The 24,993-nt window shown below is 40.9% G+C and overlaps 2 protein-coding genes across 4 annotated transcripts in view; one reads left to right on the top strand and one right to left on the bottom strand.

Annotated features, from left to right (window-relative positions):
- Positions 1-751: 751 nt before the first annotated feature.
- Positions 752-20,127, bottom strand: KIAA1143 (KIAA1143 ortholog). 2 transcript variants are annotated; one of them, XM_075827080.1, is made up of 4 exons: positions 20,030-20,127; positions 17,183-17,292; positions 5,027-5,168; positions 752-1,102 (listed from the first exon to the last, which is right to left on the bottom strand). In XM_075827080.1, the coding sequence occupies exons 2-4, from the start codon at positions 17,288-17,290 to the stop codon at positions 894-896; spliced, it is 459 nt and encodes a 152-aa protein (XP_075683195.1). In that variant the 5' UTR covers positions 17,291-17,292; positions 20,030-20,127; the 3' UTR covers positions 752-893. The 2 variants fall into 2 exon arrangements, with proteins under 2 accessions (XP_075683195.1, XP_075683194.1); XM_075827079.1 differs by having other exon boundaries at positions 20,016-20,117.
- KIF15 (kinesin family member 15) overlaps positions 20,058-24,993 on the top strand; it is an 89,691-nt gene continuing 84,755 nt past the window's right edge. For both annotated transcript variants that reach the window (XM_075827077.1, XM_075827078.1), the window contains exon 1: positions 20,058-20,366. In XM_075827077.1, the coding sequence (XP_075683192.1) occupies positions 20,348-20,366 (19 nt within the window). In that variant the 5' untranslated portion in view covers positions 20,058-20,347. The remainder of the gene's footprint in view (positions 20,367-24,993) is intronic.

Here is a 24,993-nt window from a genome sequence, read left to right as displayed (position 1 = left end):
CCCCTCCCCTCTCCATAAACTTCGGGTAGCTCTAACCTGATCGCTAAGTGAGTAGATGGCATCATCTTGGGGAAACGGATTTAGGAGTAAATCCAGAGTAAATGAACAGTTAGAGGGGAGGGGGCTCATAAACCTCCAATAAGATATACAGTATTACAAAGTTTCTTATATTCGCTTGCACTATTGATTTTTGCAAAGTTTGTTGAAAAGTTGGTGACCCTTTTAAAGGATTATTAGTGATACAATTGGTTTTTGGGTTATTCAAGATAGAATATTAAGTCAGCTGTATAATGTTGCCGAAGTTATTTCAGCTCTTATGGATATTGTAGGTACAGTCTGGGAGTAAAAATACCTTTTTTTTTTTTTAATTCAAGATGTTTTTATTTCACTTTCATTCTATTACAAATACATAAATATATTAAATTTTAGGCTATGTTCACATCAGCATCGGGTTCGGTTAGTCGACTACGCTATTGTTTCCGCAAAAGTAAACAGAAAACGTATGGAACGGAAACAAAGGGAAACTAATTGCAATGGAAGCATTACCATTGAAATCAACAGTAATGCAAACAGAAGCTGTGGTTTCCGCTCGGCCTTCCGTTCATCGGTTCCACCGACGGAAAGGTAGATGAACTGATGAACGGAAACCCGATGCTGATGAGAACAGGCCATTAATGGTCTTTTTATTCTACTTATACCTGAAGTATGTAAGTGGACAATTTTTTATATAAAGAGCACTATTCGCAATAGATAAAAGGAAATCATTTAATAGAAAACAAAAATCTGGAAAATATAGTGCAATACATAATTGTTTGAACACAGAATTTTCAAAGAAGGGGTTACAGTTCTTAAATAAAATGTAAAAAAAAATCCAGTAATTTCTCATTTATGATCTAATCTTCATCCTCATCATCATCAAAAGAAAGTAAGCTGGAATTTCGCACTTGTTTTTGGATGGATTTCGTAGATGTTGAGTCCTTGTTTTCTTCATGCTTCTTTTTCTTGCTGGAAGATGCATTTATACCTGTAAACTTGTCACCAGTTGAACGTTTTGTTGGCTTTTTAAATAAAATCTTTCCATCTGTAGGGGCTGGTACCTCATCTATAGTAAATCAAGATTAAGGGGGGAAAAATATATGACTAAAATGGTTTTGTAAACACAAAGTGTGACAAATCTTTAGAGAGACTCTAAAGTTTTAAAAATGTACTTGTGATAATCATCCTCTTCCATGATCCTGTTCTGTGCCATGTTGCAAGACAAAGATTCAGTTTAACCCCTTAATGACCGGGCCATTTTGCACGTTAATGACCAAGGATTATTTTTTTTTTTTCATGGTCGCATTCCAAGAGTCGTAACTTTTTTTTTATTCCGTCGACATAGCCGTATAAGGGCTTGTTTTTTGCGGGACGAGTTGTATTTTGTAATTGTACCATTTTTAGATGCTTACAAATATATTGATGAACTTTTATTAACTTTCTTTTAGGAGAGAATTGAAAATAAGCAGCTATTCCAGCATTAATTTTCACGTTATAAATTTACGCCGTTTACTATGCAGCGTAAATAACATGTTAACTTTATTCTATGGGTCGGCATGATTACGGGGATACCAAATATGTAAAGGTTTTATATGTTTTCCTACGTTTGCACAATAAAAACCCTTTTAGAAAAAATTATCGCCGCGTTCCAAGAGCCGTCATTTTTTAATTTTTCCGTCGATGTGGCCGTATGTGGGCTTGATTTTTGCGGGCCAATGTGTAGTTTTCATTAGTACTATTTTGGGGTACATAGGACTTATAGATTAACTTTTATTTTATTTTTTATGGGGGGAATGGGAGATAAGAGAGAATTTTTCCGTTGTTTTTTGCACGGCGTTCATCCGGCGGTTTAATTAATGTGTTCATTTTATTGGTCAAGTTGTTACGATCGCGGGGATACCATATATGTGTTATTTGTTTTGACACTTTTACTGAATAAAGTTTTATTTGATTTTGACTGTAATTTTATTTTTATTTTTTCCACAAACTTTATTTAACTGATTGACATTTTTTTTTTAAGTCCCACCAGGGGACTTCACTATGCGATGTGCCGATCGCATATATAATGCTTTGGTATACTTCGTATACCAAAGCATTATTGCCTGTCAGTGTAAAACGGACAGGCAACCTGTTAGGTCATGCCTCCGGCATCGCATAACAGGCAGTTGCTGAAGACAGACCTGGGGGTCTTTGTTAGACCCCCGGCTGTCATGGAAACCCGACGGCGACCCGCGATTTGTTTGCGGGGGCGCCGATCGGGTGACAGAGGGAGCTCCCTCCCTCTGTCAAACACATTAGATGCCGCTGTCACTATATTACAATATATCACTATTTAACCCGCACGGTGAACGCCGTTCAAAAAAAAAAAAATGTAAACCGCCAGAATCGCTCTTTTTTGGTCACCTCATCTCCCACAAAAAATTTAATAAAAAGTGATCAAAACGTCGCATGTACCCCAAAATGGTATCATTAAAACTACAGCTTATCCCACAAAAAATAAGCCCTCATACCACTTAAAATCGACAGAAAAATAAAAAAGTTATGGCTCTAAGAATTTGTCGATACAAAATAAATTTTATTTTTTACACTTAGGTTTTTACTTGTAAAAGTAGTAAAATATAGAAAAAACTATATATATTTGGTATCGCCGTAGTCGTATTGACCCACAGAATAATGTTAACATGTTGTTTTAATTGCACAGTGAATTCCGTAAAAACGAAGGGCAAAAAACCATGGAGGAATCGCGTTTTTTTTTTCCCTGTTTCCTGGTACATTATATGGCACAATAAATGGTTCTACGAAAAACTACAACTCGTCCTGCAAAATCAAGCCCTCATAGGATAATTGATAGAAAAATAAAAGTTATGACTTTTGGAAGGTGGGGGATGAAAAAACAAAAATGAAAATCTGAAAAATGGCTGCGGCGGGAAGGGGTTAAAGCGCAGATGCTCCTGCACAGATTTACCCTGCACATCAACACTCAGCCACCCGCTGTGCATGGTACTACCACACAGCACCATTCACTTATTGCAGTTCCCTGCACAGCAGGCGGCTAGGAGCACCGATGTGTAGAGAATAAGCCGAAGGGATCTCAGCCCCTTCATTCTCATGATTGGCGGGGGTCCAAGTTGCCGGCCACCCATCAATCATAATGTCGTGGCATATACTAATGATATACCATAACAGTATTAGATGGGAATACCCATTTGAAATAAAAACCTTTCTATATGTGTCCTAGAAGGGTACCATTTTCTGTTTTTCGTCTCTTCTATAGGTGTTTGGAAGGTTTAGGCTGAGAAAATGTCCTCTTGTGCACGATCTAAAATAGAATCAGTACAGCCAGTACTATGCCTCCTATGTCAGTACCCAGCCAATGGTGGAGAGGATCAGCAAGAGGAGCTCATGCACACAGTTGTATAAAAGGTGTTTTTTTTTTTAAATCCCTATTTCTTTATGAATGAAAAAAGCGAAAAAGAAAATTATGGCATTTGCTTCGAAGGGAGAATACAGTGCCTCCCAAAGGTGCCACATAGCAGCATACCCATAGGGAGTCTTTGTGCCCTCATACAAGCTATGTGCATGAGCCCTAATTTGTAGGTTTAGCGTACTGTAAAGGGAAGTGTTTTCTATGTCAGATATTATTTGGGTGTGTATCTCTGCCCTCTGGGGGAGAAGACATTAGACACATCCAATGCATTCACACAAGCTGCCCTCCCGTCCCCCCCCCCCCTCACCAGGTAATGGTATTCCATGAAGTAGCCATAAGCACATGTCCTCCCCGCCTTGCACGTGCATGAGCATGTGATGTCACACAGATGTGCACGGGAGGGTTTAAAAGGACAAACGGTCCCAAACCTCTCTCTCTTATTCCCTGCTCCCAACGGACTCCCCTTCCCTCCTGGTCTCTCTTTTCCTGCCTACCTGAAGACACACCAACTTGGACCACATGAACTGCTAAGTATCTTCTCCCCTATACACCCTAAGTAACCCTTTCTCTCCAGTTCCTCACCTGCACATTCCCATACCCTGTTCCCTGAGTTCCTGATTTCCCCTACTACCCCTTGCGGCCCTGAGTTTACCTGCATAGCCCCTGGTACCTGTTTAACCCTTTCCCACCATTTACCTGCTACATAGCAACCCATTGACCCTTTATCCTCCTGCTGTCCCTGGTAACACTTGCTGTCCCTAGTGACCGTTGCTATTAACCCTTACTGTACAGGGATAGTTATTGTTAGGTGGGAGTGGGACAGAAACAGTGAGCATGTGCATGTGTATTGTATTGTAACGTAACTTCTATGTATGTTTAGGTAAGTGGGTGGCGGTATAATTAGGATTGTGATACCGTGTTTATACTGTACTACGTATAGTGTGAGTATATTCAGTATATATTAACGTGTTTTATGTATTGGGGTATACCGACACTATACAGTGATCGGTTACTGTGTTCTGTGTGATTATTGTTAGTAATAAATATTACCATTTACTATACAATCGTATTTACTGAGTCGTATACACTTACGTAGCAGCAAAGCAAGTAGAAAGAAAAGCAAAGCAGTGGAAAGAATAAGCAACGTTTCGGTTCACACCTAATTAGATTGAGAAAGATTCAGGTGCGAACCGAAACGTTGCTCATTCTTTCCACCTGGTGGTGAATAAACCAACATCTCCACAACATTGAAGTCCTGGTGCTGTTACTGGTCTTCTGTTCCGATATATATATATATATATATATATATATCCCTTTTACACATACATACAACTTTTTCATGCAAAACTTATATGCACATGGCATTCTATCTTTATAAATATTTAACTTAATTTAGAGTGTAAAAATGGAAAATTCAGGTTTAGACTACACCCATGTAACCCAACATTTCCCCAAAAATGTTACTTACCCAAATGCTACCATTGTTCAGAAGAGTCTACTCTTCAGAAAACATAGTTCATAAGATTGGACTTCTACAAACAGAAAAAGGTTTAATTTACAAACCTTTTGAACTTTTAAATTGTTGTTTAATGTCCATAACCTCCTCTGCTGACAGGTCACCCGTCTTCAGCATCACAACCTGTGGGAGTTCATCCTCCTTATCACTGTCATCACTGTCACCTGGCAATACTGGAAGATCCTGTCGCTGTAGGGGTGAAACAGTAAATAACATAAGACTATATTGAATATTTTATTATGTCACCTTTGCCACCATTCCTAAGAAATAAAACACATAATGAGCAAGTAAACCAAAAACCATAAACTTTAGAAGTATATTTTTCTTTTTACGTATGAGTAAAGACAATATACATCCTTGCCTGCACATTTCTTAAAGCGGATGTCCAATTCTTGACTTACAAATTTTCTGTAAATCAGTACCAGTTCACTATTTACTTTCTTTAAAGAGGCTCTGTCACAAGATAGTGCCCTATCTCCTACATAACCTGATCGGCGCTACACTCTGCTGAGGAGTGGGGCACATCTTTCTTCCTGGCGCATAAGCTACCGTCCTCGTGCTTCGCCCAGGAAAATTTTTTTAAGATTCTCACCAGATGGTACCGCTGTCCTTCTTTGCTGCATAGGATATTCCCTAATGTATCTGATGAGTGCTGGAGGTGTGGGGAGGCTCCTAGAACCATGCTGCACATTTGGTGGGATTGTCCCAAGCTTCGTCTCTTTTGGGGAAAAATTTTTGATCTTGGTAACAAACTTTTTCATACTGAGGTTCAGATTTCGGCCTCCATTGGCTTACTTTCCATGGTTCCTGGATCACTCCCACACCTCAAAAAGGGTGTCTTTCGGCATTTCTTGACCGCAGCAAGAACAGTGATTCCTCGTCATTGGAAGTCCAGCACTGTACCTACCTTCCTTGAAGGAATGGGTAACGGAGGTGAACGGAATTATGAGGATGGAGGAGTTGATGTCTGCTGATCGGGGTAAATCTGAGCTCTTTGTCCGCACTTGGGCAGTGTGGTCTGGATTCCGGGGTGGTAATGATCTACCTCTCTGGCTGGATGGCCTCTTTTGAACACCTATATAAGCCTACTTTTTGCGTACTAGGTCCGTATGTGTTTCCCCTTGTTGTCTTGTGTCTGTGTTAGTCTAAAGTATAATGTGCACTTATATGCGACAATTCTTATCCAACTGTGGGGACTGGCTTCCCTAAATAATGCACTATTTCTGCTGCACTTATGGTACTATTTTCATTGCATTCTTATTTAGCTTTGCTTACTGAATAGGAGGCTACCCCCTACTGCTGTTTCTATGTCTCTGTATATTTTATGCGATATTGAAGTAGTTATATTGCACTGCGTGTGAAGTTTACAAATTTATGAAACCTGTATGCTGTTATGTATTTTATATTTTCAAAATAAAAATCTTTGATAAAGAAAAAAAAATAATCTGATCGGCGCTGTAATGTAGATAAGTGTTTTTATTTTGAAAAACCATCATTTTTTCAAGTTATGAGCAATTTTAGATGATTTATGTTATTTACTTTTTTAATGCCCAACTGGGCGTTTTTTAACTTTTGACCAAGTAGGCGTTGTAAAGAGAAGTGTATGACGCTGACCAATCAGTGACCAATTCGCGTCATACACTTCTCTCCATTCATGTCCATTTGTATTCAGCACAGCGTGATCTTGCTGTGCTGTTACATACTCCCACATTAACTTTACTGAAGTGTCTTGAGAGCGAATAGACATCACCTCCAACCAGGACGTGATGTCTATTCACACTCCCGACACGTCTTTAAAGTTTGTGTGGGACTTAATAGCTGCACAGCGTGATCTCGTGAGATCACGCTATGAATGACAGCACAGCTATGATGTGTGATTAAGTCCCACAAAAACTTTACCGAAGTGTCGGGAGTGTGAATAGACATCGCGTCCCGGTTGGAGGCAATGTCTATTCACTCTCAAGACACTTCAGTAAAGTTAACGTGGGTGTATGTAACAGCACAGCATGATCTCACGAGATCACTCTGTGCAGAGTACAAATGGACATGAATGGAGAGAAGTGCATGACGCTGATTGGTCAGCGTCATAGACTTCTCTTTACAATGCCCACTTGGTCAAAAGTTAAAAAACGCCCAGTTGGGCATTTAGAAAGTCATTAGCATAAATCTAAAATTTCCCATAACTTGGTCGAAAATTATTGTTTTTCACAATAAAAAACACGGTTAGCTACATTACAGCGCCGATCATATTATGTAGGAGAAGGGGCACTTATAATGTCATGACAGAGCCTATTTAATCCTTTCTAACTCTACTTCTTCAGGATAGAGCTATAATCAAAGATGCAGCTTATCTGCATTGTATACAAGCCTGAGACAGTCTGAAATCCAACTGCTCTGTTAGAGGCACAGAACCCCCCACCATGATTTATACCGCACTTGTGATTGCTACCAAGTATGAGCGAGCACAAGTCCACCCAAAGGTGATAAGTCAATACAAAAAGTACAGATTACCATTCAATATCCATTGAAGGATGGACATAATGAATACAAAATTACAAGCAACTAAACCATTTCTGACTACAACTAATATATATGAAAATATCTGCTGAGGCAAGTAACAGAGTGTGGGATCTGCTTTATGTTTAATAAGGAAAATCACTTATTTTATACCCACTGGGGTATAGGAGGATTATTTTCTGTTTTTGGACTGATTTTAAAAGGCGCTTCCCTCCCAATTTACATCCCCTATACACAGGACAGATAATACATTTCTGATCACTAGGACCCCCACCGATCACTAGAACTGGGGTACCGAGCCCCCTATTCGACCTCACTGAACAATCACAATGAGGAGGAGCTTGTTGGTTATGCATGCACCCTGCTGCTCCATTCAAAGTTGATGGCGCTGACGGAATAAGCCGAGCAAGAGTACCTCGACTGTTTCCATAACTCCCAGAGAACATAATAGAGAAAGCCGTGCGAATGCTTGGCCAGCTCTTCACATAGTCCCTGCCTGGTATCAGGGGACAGGGGTCGGATGACCCCCATTCGATAAAGGTCCAGGTCCTAATGGTCTTTGTTAGCGGTCCTGCAGCGATAAAGTGCTGACTGTCCACTGTAGTCAATCACGGGCCTTAGTGGTGATGCAGTGGTTATGTGTAAGTAGACGGCATGTCATCACTGCAGGACAGATAACAAATACCAGTGGAACCATGGAATCGGCGGCACTGAAGCAGCAGAGGATATACTGGGTGAGTAATGTTTCTTTTGTTATTTTATCACACTCCCTGCATCTAGCTAATTTTTGTGGGGACTTGGAACACCCCATTAGATTTGCCATGATTTCTGCGAACAATACAAACAATTTCACCATTGAAAGTGACACTAAAACAATAAATTCCAACTGATGGAAATCTGCTCTAATGGTCAGAACACGTATCATTCATGCTTTCAAGATTTTTCTTGGTCATTATTGGTAAATTCTAGGAACATATAGTTTTTCTTTAGTGTAGCCAATGAAAAATGCATGTGGGGCCCAATATTTCTCATGAAAGGAAAAAATGTAAAATAAATGTATATCTTGGGAATTATCTGCTCATGTACGCCTCTTTCCTGATAAGCATTACAATTGCAAAAAAAGAAAAGGAATAATTGTATCATGGAAAAATCTTTTACGCCTATAGCCAGATACCTAGAGAACATTTAATTATTTTGTTGCATTGAGTATTCAAGTGTTAACCCCTTCCCGGCATTCAACGTACAGTTACATCATAGCCAGGAAGGGTAAGTATGGAGCGATCTCACGGCCTTAACAGGAGCTGGTAAAAGCACGATATACTACAATACATAAATATTAGCAAAACAGAGCAAAAGCCCCATAACATAACAGGTCATAGTGAATCGATGATAATCCAACCCAGAAAAGATCACGACCACATATTGAAAAGTATACAAAAGATACTTTATTAACCCCTTCCCACTTTGGCCACTTTTGACCTTCCCGACAGAGCCTCATTTTTCAAATCTCACTTTTCACTTTAAGTGGTAATAACTTCGGAATGCTTTCACCTATCCAATCGATTCTGAGACTGTTTTCTCGTGACACACTGGACTTTGTTACTGGCAAAATTTGCTCGATACATTCAGTATTTAATTGTGAAAAAACACCAAAATTTAGTGTAAAATTGCAAAAATTAGTTTTTTCTAAATTTTAACGTATCTGCTTGTAAGACAGGCAGTTATAGCACACAAAATTGTTGCGAATTAACATCCCCCATAGGTCTACTTTAGATCAGCATCGTTTTTTGAATATCGTTTTATTTTTCTAGGACGTTACAAGGCTTAGAACGTTAGCTGCAATTTCTCACATTTTCAAGAAAATTTCAAAAGGCTTTTTTACAGGGGCCAGTTCAGATGTGAAGTGGCTTTGAGGGGCCTATATATTAGAAACCACAAATAAGTCACCCCATTTTAAAAAACTTCACCCCTCAAAGTATTCAAAACAGCATTTAGAAAGTTTCTTAACCCTTCAGACGTTTCACAGAAATTAAAGGGAAGGTGTCATGAAATTAATTTATTTTTTTGTATCATATTGCTTTTAATATGATATTAACATACATTTTATTTATTTGTGTTCTCATGTTCTACTTTTTACTTTGTTCTTACTTTTACTTCTCTATTAGGGCTGCCATTTTTTTTTCATCTCTGTATGTGTCGATTAACGACACATACAGAGATGGAATACGGCACATACAACCCCATAGAAAATGCGAACGGGAGCCGTTCCATTCTCTGAAGCGCATGCAGTCTGTGTGGGAACGGCGCATGCGCCGCTCCCACACAGACCAAATCCGGCGCCATTTTCATGTGGACTGGAAGCCGCTGCTGGAGAGTAAGAAAGATTTCCGGCCGCGGATTCCGGCCATATGTTCATGGAAACGAAGGCAGGAAAAGGTAATTTATGTTCGTGTATGTGATGTGTGTATTATGTTCGTGTTATACTGTCTGCTGAGCACTGTATCTAATCCTCCTACACTGTGCAGTCGCTCAGAAAATGGTGGCACACAGTGTAGGAGGTTTGAAGATTCAAACCCCTCCTTCTCCTGGCACTAGCCAGAATAAGGGAGGGAGGATTGTGTGAGGACACTAGAGAGAGTGGGTCTACCCCAAATTTGCAGCATAAAGCAATGAGGTTGCTTTACCACATTGACCATGCTGCAATTTTGGGAACTTCTCCCTCTAGTGGCCAGCACATTGAAATGTTATAAATTAGAATCTAATTTATAATATTTCCTGACTTGTGAAAAAATTAAAACAATGTGTAATCACGTAAATAATAATTGTTTAACTAGAAAAACAAAAACAAATTCTAGCGACACATTCCCTTTAAAGCAAAGTAGAGGTGAAATTTACAAACATTTTTTTTGCAGAAATTCATTTTTAATCCATTTTTTTTGTAACACAGAAGGTTTTACCAGAGAAATGCAAATCAATATTTATTGCCCAGAGTCTGCAGTTTTTAGAAATATTCCACATGTGGCCCTACTGTGCTAAAGGACTGAAGCACCGGCCTCAGAAGCAAAGGAGCACCTAGTGAGTCTTGGGGCCTCCTTTTTATTAGAAAATATTTTAGGCACCATGTCAGGTTTGAAGGGCTCTTGCGGTGCCACAACAGTGGAAATCCCCCAAAAGTGACCCCATTTGGGAAACTAGACCCCTCTTGGAAATTATCTAGGGGTATGGTGAGCATTTTGACACCGCAGGTTTTTTGCAGAAATTATTGGAAGTAGGCCGTGAAAATTAAAATCTACATTCTTTCAAAGCAAATGTAGGTTTAGCTAATTTTTTCTCATTTCCACAAGGACTAAAGGAAAAAAAGCACCACCACATTTGTAAAGCAATTTCTCCCGATTAAAACAACACCCCACATGTAGTTCTAAATGGCTGTTTGGACACACAGCAGGGCTTAGAAGGGAAAGAGCACCATTTGGCTTTTGGAGCTCAAATTTAGCAGGAATGGTTTGCGGAGGCCATGTCACATTTGCATAGCCCCCAAAGGGACAAAACAGTGGAAACCTCCCACAATTGACCCCATTTTGGAAACTACACCCCTTGAGGAATTCATCTGTGGGTGTAGTGAGCATTTTGACCCCACAGGTGTTTTATAGATTTTATTAGGATTGGGCAGTTAAAATAAAAAAATCCTTTTTCTTCAATGAGACGTAGCTTTATCTCAAAATTTTTCATTTTCTCAATAAATAAAAGACCCACAAAGTTTGTAAAGCAATTTCTCCTGAGTACGGCAATACCCGATATGTGGTCATAAACTGCTGTTTGGGCACACAGTAGGGCTCAGAAGGGAAGGAGTGCCATTTGGCTTTTGGAGTACAGATTTTGCTGGATTGGTTTCTGGTTGCCATGTCACATTTGCAAAGCACTTGTGGGGCTAAAACAATGGATACCCCTCAAAAGTGACTCCATTTTGGAAACTACACCCCTCAAGGTATTCACCTAGGGGTGTAGTGCGATTTTGACCCCACATATGTTTCATTGATTTTATTAGGATTGGGCAGTGAAAATAAAAAAAAATCCTTTTTCTTCAATAAGACGTAGCTTTAGCTCAAATTTTTGCATTTTCTCAAGAAATAAAGGAAAAAAAGAACAACGTTTATAAAGCATTTTATCCCGAGTACGGCAATACCCAATGTTGGGGTAAACTGCTGTTTGGGCACACGGCAGGACTCCGAAAGGAAGGAGCGCCATTTGACTTGGAGTGCAGAGTTTGCTGGATTGGTTTTTGGGCACTATGTCGCATTTGCAAAGCCCCTGTGGGACCAAAACCATGGAAACCCCCCACAAGTGACCCCATTTTGGAAACTACACCCCTCAAGGTATTCACCTAGGGGTGTAGCGAGCATTTTAACCCCGCATGTGTTTTGCAGAAATTAGTCTGCACTCGATGTTGCAGAGTGAAAATTTTATTTTTTCCATAGATATGCCAATATGTGGTGCCCAGCTTGTGCCACCATAACAAGACACCTCTCTAATTATTATGCTGTTTCCCAGTTTTAGAATCATCCTACATGGGGCACTAATCTTTTACCTGGACTATCAACAGGGCTCAGGAGTGAGAGAGTACAATGCGAAGTTGAGGCCTAATTTGGCAACTCACACAGTATTGGTTCAAAATTGCAGAGCTCTGATGTGAAATAATAAAAGAAACCGCTGAGAAGTGACCCCCATTTTGGAAACTACACCCCTCAAGGCATTTATTAAGGGGTGCCGTGAGCATTTTCACTCCACAGGTCTTTTACATAAATGATTGCGCTGCGGGTGGTGCAAAGTAAAATTAAAATATTTCCCTAGATGTGACATTTCAGTGGGAAATATGTAGTGCCCAGCTTGTGCCACTGGAGACACACACACCAAAAATTGTTAAAAGGGTTCTCCCAGGTATGGCGATGCCATGTATGTGGAAGTAAACTGCTGTTTGGGCACACTGTAGAGCTCAGAAGGGAAGGAGCGCCATTTAGCTTTTGGAGCGTGGATTTAGCTTGGTAGTTTGTTTGGAGTTTTACTGGTGTTTCAGTTTATAATGTGGGGGTACATGTAAGCTGGGCAGAGTATATTAGGACCATAGTCAGGTGTTGATGGGGTAATAATGGCATAAACAATAAAATAATACATAGATATTTGTTACGCTGTGAAGCAATCCTTTCTGCACAGGCCAGTGTCGCACTGATAAATGGTGTTCTTACTTCTCTCCCATTCGGTCTACACTCCGCACCTTTGCAGTTTGGGGAATTTTGCTGGGAAGTGTTGTTCCGGTATAATACGGGCGCCCTCGCTTCTAGCAGATATGTTTGGGCCCTACCCTTCCTGGTTCCCTAATTTTAGGGCCTTGATAAAATCGCCTCTTGAAACAGAAGAAATGTTCCCCTCGGTCTGCATAACTGCATATTTTTCTTTCCAGACATGGAGCCTTAACTAATTTTATTTTTTTCATAGACGTAGTGGTATGAGGGCTGTTTTTTTGTAGGATGAGCTGTAGTTATTATTGGTATCATTTTGGGGAACATGCGACTTTTTGATCACTTGTCATCCTTTTTTTTGGGAGTCAAGGTAATCAAAAAACTGCAACTCTGGCATAGTTTTTTTTTATACAGCGTTCACCATGCGATATAAATTACATGTTACCTTCATTCTGCGGGTCAGTCTGATTCCGGCGATACCTAATTTATAGCACTTTTTTATGTTTTACAACTTTTTGCACAATAAAATAAAACTTTTGTAAAAAACAATGTATTTTTTCTGTCTCCAAGTTGTAAGAGTCATAACTTTTTAATTTTTTAGTCGATGGAGCTGTATGAGGGCTTGTTTTTTTGCGAGACGAGCTATAGTTTTATAGACACCATTTTTGGATACATGCGACTTTTTGATCACTTTTTATTTCAATTTTTGGAAGACAAAGCGACCAAAAAAAAAGCAATTCTGGCAATATTTTCTAGGTTTTTTTTCACGGCGTTCACTGCGAGGGACAAATAACATCATATTTTTTATAGTTCAGGTCGTTACGGATGTGGCGATACCAAATATGTATTGTTTTATTATTATTTTTACAATAATAAATGACTTGATAAGGGAAAAAGGGCGATTGTGTTTTATGTTATTAATTGAAACTTATTTTTTACAACTTTTATTTCGTCCCACTAGGGGACTTGAAGGTCCAACTGTTTGATAGATGTTCTAATACATTGCACTACCTATGAAGTGCAATGTATTAGAACTGTCAGTTATTCACTGACAGCAAGCCGATTAGACTCCGATCGGGGTCTAATCGGCTTCCGTAACGGCAGACAGAAGGCCATTGTTAGGCCTCCTGTTGCCATAGTAGCAGTTGGCAGCCTTGCCATCGAATAGCAGGCTGCCGATTTGCTACAAACCACTTTGATGCAGCGATTGCATTGGATCGCTGCATCTATGGGGTTAATGGCAGGAATCTGAGCTAGCTCCGGTTCCTGCCGATACATCGGGGTGTCCGCTGTAACATACAGCAGACACCCACTGCTGATGACGCCGGCTCAGCTTCTGAGCCGGAGGCTGAGCTGGCGCCATCTTGCCGATGGTACTGGAAGCCTTTTAGGCCCCGCCGCCGAGCAGGGCATAGGAGACTTCCATTGCTGGCAGACCGGGCGGTAAGTATTAGGCCTCCGATCGCCTTTGCAGCAATCGGCAACCCAGCGATCACGTTGCTGAGGTGCCGGTGGCTAAAAACTCCTCACATGCTGCGATCTCTATTGAACGCAGCATCTGAGGAGTTAATCGGTTGGATCAGATGCTAGCTCCGGTCCTGGCCGATACCTCAGGGTGCCAGCTGTAACATACAGCTGGCACCCGATGGTGATGGTGCAGGCTCAACTCCTGAGCCTGCACTATTACCGCAACGTAATGGTACTGCTCTTCGCGGGAAGCCCTTCCCGACAGCGCCGTATATATACGGCGGATGTCAGGAAGGAGTTAATGAACCATAAAATACATAAACATTAGTTAAAAACAGAAAGCACAGAGCCCTAAGGCCCCATGCACCCGAACGTGCTTTGGCGGCCGCAATTCCCCCCGAAAATCCACGGGAGAATTGCGGCCCCATTCATTTCTATGGGGCCATGCACACGACCGTAGTTTTTACGGTCTGTGCATGGCCCGGGAGCCCGCACCGCAGAAAGAACGGACATGTCTTATTATGGCAGTTTTCTGCGATTTACGGGCGGCTCGCGGCTGACAGTCCGCTGTCGGCCGACCCGAAAATCACGGCCGTGCACATGGCTACGGTCGTGTGCATGGGTCCTAACAGAAATAATGGATGATCCAAGTAAATGCACAGTTTCAAGTTCCTTCAGAAGAATTACAAGTACAATCAAGCCAGTCAGCACATATAGAGTTTGTATTCAGAGGTAATACTAAGTTACTAGTAACAAATGCGCATTGCAGTAAGTATACATGTGTTAACAGAAGATATACATACACATATAGATGATGGTGATATGAGAGGGACTAAGACCGGACCACCACTGCTGACCTGACGCGCGGGAACAGGTTAAAGAATACTCTGGAGGCTCTTGTGTAGATCTGTTCTAGTTGATGTGCCATTTATGGGTTGTCTACCATTTTGGTTCCTTCTTCAGCTCTGATATGGTTTCCCTAATGCAGCCTACATTTCCCATGATGCGTCTGGCCTTGCAGAGGGGCGGAGTCTCATCACACTGCACTTTCTCTGCTCAGAGTCCTATCTAAGTGAAGCAAGTGATAGATCTGTGACATAGGACTGCAGTCTCAGTGTATCCCTATATGATGCAGCTCATCCTGTCTCCTGCTTGTATCAGTTTTTACACAGGAGGAGGTAAGAAGCAGCATCTAACAGAAATACACTGGACTCACTACATGTGCCAGTCTTAATTTAAAATCAAGTTGGAGTAAGATGCAACAAATTTATAAAGCCTCTTAATAAAATTTGTCGCATCTGCGCCTGTCTGTGAAGCATTGATTAAAATGTACGCCAGCCAGGAGCTGGCGTAGATTTCCGCCACAGTTTAGGTCAGTTAATTAATACCAAATTATAGTAAATGTGTAGCACCGTGGTGGCTAAGCCCCCTTTTAATAAGCTCTGCCCACTTTTTTGAAAAGCATTGAGAACGCGGAAAACAGGCCAAAAGTCCAAAGTTTTGCGACTTTTGGGTAGTTTGCTGAATTTTTATGACAGAAAGCTCTCATAGAAACGGTGTTACATTCCCCTAAGTCAGGGGTGGGGAAAGTCCGGCTCACGGACCGTATAAGGCCCGCGCGATCATTTGGTCCGGCCCGACCTCACTCAAATTTAGGAGCCAATGATGGCAGCGGCAGTCTGAGTGAGGTCGGTGCGTGCCGGCCCAAGAGTGGATCAGTCCTGTCACCTGACCTGAGCCAGTGACGTATGGTCAGGTCAGATGACTGGACTGTGCCAGCCCAAGTGTGGCCCAGTCCGGTCACCTGACCTGAGCCAGTGACGTAAGGTCGGGTGACCGGACTGGTCCACTCCCGGTCCAGCAGTGGCGTAGCTATAGGGGTCGCAAATGCGACCAGACCCCTAAGCCTGGAGTGTCAGCAGGGCCCCCATTGCTACACAGCGCTGACCGTGCTGGTCTCGCTTCCAACTGAATCTGCGTCCGCAGGACACACAGTCAGTTGGGTTCAAAGCTGGATCTTTGCGCCAGCATTCACTGTGCTGTGAGCGGCTCGGTGCAGGCAGGCGCGATGTAGTGACGTCATCGCGCCTCTCTGCGCCGAGTCATTCACAGCACAGCGCAGAGGACAAGGATCTTCCACCTGTCGTGGGAATGGGGATAGGTAAGTAGTTAGATTATTTTTCTTTTAGAAACATACCTATGGGGGCATTATACTGGGTATGGGACAGCTAAGGGGGGCTTTATACTGTATGGGACAGCTAAGAGGGGCATTATACTGTATGGGATAGCTATGGGGGGCATTATATTGTATGTGGGCATTATACTGTATGGGGCATCTATGGGGGGCATTATACTGTATGTGGCAGCTTAAGGTGGCAATATACTGTGGGGGCAGCTGTAGGGGAATTATACTGTGGGACAGCTATGGGGGCATTATACTGAGGTGGTCTGCTATGGGGGCATTATACTGTAGGGGGGCATTATTAAGTTGATAATTTTGTACGGCCCGCAAATGATATTATAAATATCAAAATGGCCTTTGGCAGAAAAAAGGTTCCCCACCTATGCCCTAAGTCTTTCATGTCCTAAATAACCACTTTCTAATCCTCACTGTTTGCCAAGAACGAGCCTGATTATTTGTTGGTGTAAATACTAGGGACACCAGAGACACTTTCCGACTGGTCGACAGTAACAGTAGAAAGAGCCGCTCTGGTGCCAAAACTGCTGAAATGTTATGATTTGGATAGCGTTTCAAATTGCAGGAAATAAAAATGAATGAAAGACTTGAAAAATAAAGGAATTTTACCCCATCATTGAAGATACTGCACTGATATAAAAGTGAAATACTGTTCACAGAAGTTATATTATCTAGACAGAAGAAATACTTGTAGCTGTAGACTAAACACCAACAACTCCTAGAGTCAGTAAGCGATGTTTCTGCTAAAAAAAAAACAATAATGTAAGGTGAACATAGGAAACGCATACCTTGGTGTCCACCGTCGGCCCTTCTTTGTAGCCAACATCATTCTTAAACTTTTTCAGGAAAGACGGCTCTGCAGGCTTCACATAGGAGACTTGATTCCTTTTACTCATGGCTGAAAAATATTCAAAGGAACAGGAAAACATGCCAACATCAACCTTCTACCTGATGGTCTATTCAGATCAATGTTTAATAACAGAAACCTATGACCATTTAACACAGGGGATGGATTGCTCTCTAGAGCCCTTTCATTTTGGTTACACAGTGGCGGTCCTGGGTCTCAGACCTCACCAATGTGATATTCCCACGTGTATCTAGGACATATCAGAAGATCAGTTTTACTCAGATTTGCTGCATAGCGTTTCGTCAAACTGCCACATAGATATTGGAGAACACATAAGGAAAAGATGACAATTTGTCAGATGCGGAGCAGCAGCAGTGAGAATACGTCAATGGAGGTGGAACTGCACAAAAATGATGTCATCACTGATGTCTTTCCCACAAGTGTCAGTTATACACAGTCATGTGACACGTAAGCTTCCACTCGAGAAGTAAAAATGAATTTTGGAAACTATACATCATGGGACCTAATTACAATAAAAATTACATATTGACATATATTAGGTCTCGTGCACACAGTATTATACGGAGCTGTAATAGGGAACCCATATAGGTGCATGGGCAGTTTACTGTACATCAAAATTCATATGGTGGTATTTTCTGTCTGAGCTCTACATATCCGCCAGAAAAAGATGGTGGCATGCCCCATCGGATGCCGTATGTACAGAGTTTTTCTCTACTAGGAGCATTGCTGTTCGGGTATCATAGCTCCATAGATAGGATACCCAGTAGAGCATTATATGGTGGCACACGGAGTCTGATATGGATCGGTAGTACACAACTGCTTGGGGGTCCATGTGCATGATGCCTTAAAACGGTTCTGTCCCTATTAATGCTGCCTAGAAATCAGTAGTGATCAAGGATCACAGATCAGAAGATATTTTTGACTGGATTTCTCCTTGAAGGCTGGGGTCAACCATTTTTTTTTTTTACTGCAACAAAGCGTTCCATTGATAAGGTTTGCAGACGTTATGGTGCCATGTGTGAATCTATTCTAAATCTGCCCGATTGTGCTCAACCCTCCTGATCTCTGCAAACCATAATCAGGACATTTCTCCTCGTAAAAGGGAGACTTTTTCAGGGAACTCAGGTGAGATCTTACTGCTGTTTTATCCTATAACCGAGGACTTTGAAGGGGCCAAGGTGCAGGAAGGAGAGGTCTCCACAACATGGTTTTCCTTTCATTTAGGAGAGATTTTCCCACCACAGACACTGAAGGATATTAAAGGGTACTAGGCAAAGCACTGTGACCAGGTTGTTGTCATCGCTGCTCATGATCTGGGACTTTGTAAGAAGTGCCACACATCACCATCCCTTGAATGAACTGGTGTTGCAATGCCAGATAAAACCCAAAGCGGCCAATGTGCTTTGCCTAGTGCATTGAGCCCCTTCCTTCCAGGCATCGGTGGGGTTCCCAGTGATTGGACTCCAACTGATCAGATTGATGACAATATGCCATCAATGCTTATAATGGGAAAACAGCCTGGTTGGGGTTAATTGACTCTGTGTAGTGCGACAGATCAGGAGAGGAGTTGTTCTTAGGAATACATTGGGCACACTTATCAATGCCATTACCTTAAAGAGAACCTTTCACCTGCCCATACATGTGCAGCATGTAATAGGCAGGGCTTCACAAACACGGTCTCACTTTAAAAAAAAATCCTATCTTCCTCCATTATTTACATATCGGTGCTGTTATATTTGGCGCCCGATATGTAAATAAGCCCCTGAACGGTCAATGGGGCGTTTCTATCCAACTAAATGGCAAGGGGGCGTGATGTCTTTGCTCTGACACTGTCCAATCAGCTACGGACAGTGTCAGGGCGGCTTGCGCTGTGTTCACACCTGCGAGATCACACACAGAGAGCGCCCTCTGCAGAACCACCGGTCTGTGTTCTCACGGGAGGGAACACAGCGCAAGCCGCACTGACACGGTCCGTTATATGGTATTGTCTACTGAAAATGAAAGTAAACCAGTGCCAATCGACTTCCTGCATTGTCAATCAGCGCTCATTACGGGCAGTTAATCTGCCCATTCAAAAAGACTCCAGGCCTTGGTCACACAGTGCAGATTTTCCTTCAGATTTTTAGGCCAAAACCAGAATTGTTTTCATGAGAGGAGACTTACAAGGCCTTACTTTATTTATTTCTTCTGTCTATATTTCATTCCTGGTTTTGGCTTAAAAAATTCATGCAAAATCTGCATTAACTCTGCACTGTGTGAACAAGGCCTTAGTTTTGTAGAACGGCGTTCACCATGAACACTATATCATGTTCTGTCGCTTTTTCTGTGAGAATGGTTGTTTTTCATGTTACGTTCCCTCTGATTTATGACTGTTCTAAATGTAAATTGTGCGTAAATCTCACTAGTTAGTAACAACGCTGCTTGAAGCGAGTCACACAATAATTGAAACTGAAGCTGGCGTGCTGCAAAATGTCTGCGTGTAGTCCCAGCATGGAAAAAATCATAGGAACTGAAACAGAACATTAAAATAAAAATATAATACTTTCTGCGACTAGTAAGTCCCAAATCAAAGATTAAACCACTGAAAAGCCAAATCAATTCATTACGAACATGGGGCTCTGGTTCAAGTGCGAAATAGCAAAATAACATCTGAAGCGTAAGAAGACGGACTGGATAAAATGGGGTTAAATCAGAATTTGCGCCACCAACACAAAGTCTATACAATCCCATGGAGCAGCCGCCGCTGCACATACCTCTCCTCACTTACACACAGCTCGACTACCCACAATCCTTTGCGCTGTTTCCAAACAAGCGACACCGCGTGAACGGTGGCTCCTGGGGGACAATCCTCACACTGACATTCGGCCTACACGATTCAGAGAAAAGCAAAGGACTTGCGGACTACGCAAAGATGGCCGACGGAGCCTCACAGAGTATGGATGTTTCCGAAAGTAGGCGTGACTTAGTGACAGCTATTGAATGTTTCTTAGTTTAAAGCGCCAAATTTGAAGCCACCGCCATTTTGGTTTTTAGCTGAAGCAAAAGAGCGGATCAAAAGTGAGAGAGACGTGAGAGGACAAAGAGGATGGCGCCGGGGACCAAGGGTACGAACATTCAATGTAGTAATTATGTGTGGTCAGTGTTATTTAACGGAATGTAGAAAAGGAGGGTGATCAGCGGCCAGTCACTGACTGTGACAAGAGCAATAGAAGAGTAACTGTCTACAGTATACACTAGAGGAAACTAGTTATCCATATATTACTGACGTGTACAGAGACGCTGATCTCTACTGTCCATACAAGTAACGATACATATAGTGATCTGTACAGAGACGCTGATCTCTACTGTCCATACATGTAACGATACATATAGTGATCTGTACAGAGACGCTGATCTCTACTGTCCATACATGTAATGATACATATAATAGTGATCTGTACAGAGACGCTGATCTCTACTGTCCATACAAGTAACGATACATATAATAGTGATCTGTACAGAGACGCTGATCTCTACTGTCCATACATGTAATGATACATATAATAGTGATCTGTACAGAGACGCTGATCTCTACTGTCCATACATGTAACGATACATATAATAGTGATCTGTACAGAGACGCTGATCTCTACTGTCCATACATGTAATGATACATATAATAGTGATCTGTACAGAGACGCTGATCTCTACTGTCCATACAAGTAATGATACATATAATAGTGATCTGTACAGAGACGCTGATCTCTACTGTCCATACATGTAATGATACATATAATAGTGATCTGTACAGAGACGCTGATCTCTACTGTCCATACATGTAATGATACATATAATAGTGATCTGTACAGAGACGCTGATCTCTACTGTCCATACAAGTAACGATACATATAATAGTGATCTGTACAGAGACGCTGATCTCTACTTTCCATACAGGTAACGATACATATAATAGTGATCTGTACAGAGACGCTGATCTCTACTGTCCATACATGTAATGATACATATAATAGTGATCTGTACAGAGACGCTGATCTCTACTGTCCATACAAGTAATGATACATATAATAGTGATCTGTACAGAGACGCTGATCTCTACTGTCCATACAAGTAACGATACATATAATAGTGATCTGTACAGAGACGCTGATCTCTACTGTCCATACATGTAATGATACATATAATAGTGATCTGTACAGAGACGCTGATCTCTACTGTCCATACATGTAACGATACATATAATAGTGATCTGTACAGAGACGCTGATCTCTACTGTCCATACATGTAACGATACATATAATAGTGATCTGTACAGAGACGCTGATCTCTACTGTCCATACAAGTAACGATACATATAATAGTGATCTGTACAGAGACGCTGATCTCTACTGTCCATACAAGTAATAATACATATAATAGTGATCTGTACAGAGACGCTGATCTCTACTGTCCATACAAGTGACGATACATATAATAGTGATCCGTACAGACGCTGATCTCTACTGTCCATACATGTAACGATACATATAATAGTGATCTGTACAGACACGCTGATCTCTACTGTCCATACAAGTAATGATACATATAATAGTGATCTGTACAGACACGCTGATCTCTACTGTCAATACATGTAACGATACATATAATAGTGATCTGTACAGAGACGCTGATCTCTACTGTCCATACAAGTAACGATACATATAATAGTGATCTGTACAGAGACGCTGATCTCTACTGTCCATACAAGTAACGATACATATAATAGTGATCTGTAGAGAGACGCTGATCTCTACTGTCCATACAAGTAATAATACATATAATAGTGATCTGTACAGAGACGCTGATCTCTACTGTCCATACAAGTGACGATACATATAATAGTGATCTGTACAGAGACGCTGATCTCTACCGCCCATACATGTAACTATACATATAATAGTGATCTGTACAGAGACGCTGATCTCCACTGTCAATACATGTAACGATACATATAATAGTGATCTGTACAGAGACGCTGATCTCTACTGTCCATACAAGTAATGATACATATAATAGTGATCTGTACAGAGACGCTGATCTCTACTGTCCATACAAGTAATGATACATATAATAGTGATCTGTACAGACACGCTGATCTCTACTGTCCATACATGTAACGATACATATAATAGTGATCTGTACAGAGACGCTGATCTCTACTGTCCATACAAGTAATGATACATATAATAGTGATCTGTACAGAGACGCTGATCTCTACTGTCCATACAAGTAACGATACATATAATAGTGATCTGTACAGAGACGCTGATCTCTACTGTCCATACATGTAATGATACATATAATAGTGATCTGTACAGAGACGCTGATCTCTACTGTCCATACATGTAATGATACATATAATAGTGATCTGTACAGAGACGCTGATCTCTACTGTCCATACAAGTAATGATACATATAATAGTGATCTGTACAGAGACGCTGATCTCTACTGTCCATACAAGTAACGATACATATAATAGTGATCTGTACAGAGACGCTGATCTCTACTGTCCATACATGTAATGATACATATAATAGTGATCTGTACAGAGACGCTGATCTCTACTGTCCATACATGTAACGATACATATAATAGTGATCTGTACAGAGACGCTGATCTCTACTGTCCATACATGTAACGATACATATAATAGTGATCTGTACAGAGACGCTGATCTCTACTGTCCATACAAGTAATGATACATATAATAGTGATCTGTACAGAGACGCTGATCTCTACTGTCCATACAAGTAACGATACATATAATAGTGATCTGTACAGAGACGCTGATCTCTACTGTCCATACATGTAAGGATACATATAATAGTGATCTGTAGAGAGACGCTGATCTCTACTGTCCATACAAGTAACGATACATATAATAGTGATCTGTAGAGAGACGCTGATCTCTACTGTCCATACAAGTAATAATACATATAATAGTGATCTGTACAGAGACGCTGATCTCTACTGTCCATACAAGTGACGATACATATAATAGTGATCTGTACAGAGACGCTGATCTCTACCGCCCATACATGTAACTATACATATAATAGTGATCTGTACAGAGACGCTGATCTCCACTGTCAATACATGTAACGATACATATAATAGTGATCTGTACAGAGACGCTGATCTCTACTGTCCATACAAGTAATGATACATATAATAGTGATCTGTACAGAGACGCTGATCTCTACTGTCCATACAAGTAATGATACATATAATAGTGATCTGTACAGACACGCTGATCTCTACTGTCCATACATGTAACGATACATATAATAGTGATCTGTACAGAGACGCTGATCTCTACTGTCCATACAAGTAATGATACATATAATAGTGATCTGTACAGAGACGCTGATCTCTACTGTCCATACAAGTAACGATACATATAATAGTGATCTGTACAGAGACGCTGATCTCTACTGTCCATACATGTAACGATACATATAATAGTGATCTGTACAGAGACGCTGATCTCTACTGTCCATACAAGTAACGATACATATAATAGTGATCTGTACAGAGACGCTGATCTCTACTGTCCATACAAGTAACGATACATATAATAGTGATCTGTACAGAGACGCTGATCTCTACTGTCCATACAAGTAACGATACATATAATAGTGATCTGTACAGAGACGCTGATCTCTACTGTCCATACAAGTAATGATACATATAATAGTGATCTGTACAGAGACGCTGATCTCTACTGTCCATACAAGTGACGATACATATAATAGTGATCTGTACAGAGACGCTGATCTCTACCGCCCATACATGTAACTATACATATAATAGTGATCTGTACAGAGACGCTGATCTCCACTGTCAATACATGTAACGATACATATAATAGTGATCTGTACAGAGACGCTGATTTCTACTGTCCATACAAGTAATGATACATATAATAGTGATCTGTACAGAGACGCTGATCTCTACTGTCCATACAAGTAATGATACATATAATAGTGATCTGTACAGAGACGCTGATCTCCACTGTCAATACATGTAACGGTACATATAATAGTGATCTGTACAGAGACGCTGATCTCTACTTTCCATACAGGTAACGATACATATAATAGTGATCTGTACAGAGACGCTGATCTCTACTTTCCATACATGTAACGATACATATAATAGTGATCTGTACCGAGACGCTGATCTCCACTGTCAATACATGTAATAATACATATAATAGTGATCTGTACAGAGACGCTGATCTCTACTTTCCATACATGTAACGATACATAAAATAGTGATCTGTACAGAGACGCTGATCTCCTGTCCATACATGTAACGATACATATAATAGTGATCTGTACAGACGCTGATTTCTACTGTCCATACATGTAACGATACATATAATAGTGATCTGTACAGAGACGCTGATCTCTACTGTCCATACAAATGACGATACATATAATAGTGATCTGTACAGAGACGCTGATCTCTACCGCCCATACATGTAACTATACATATAATAGTGATCTGTACAGAGACGCTGATCTCCACTGTCAATACATGTAATAATACATATAATAGTGATCTGTACAGAGACGCTGATCTCTACTTTCCATACATGTAACGATACATAAAATAGTGATCTGTACAGAGACGCTGATCTCCTGTCCATACAAGTAATGATACATATAATAGTGATCTGTACAGAGACG

Source organism: Rhinoderma darwinii, chromosome 5, assembly GCF_050947455.1.
Source record: "Rhinoderma darwinii isolate aRhiDar2 chromosome 5, aRhiDar2.hap1, whole genome shotgun sequence".
Lineage (NCBI taxonomy): Eukaryota > Metazoa > Chordata > Amphibia > Anura > Rhinodermatidae > Rhinoderma > Rhinoderma darwinii.
Note: the sequence above shows the minus strand (reverse complement) of the source record. Positions and strands in the feature narration are given on the sequence as shown.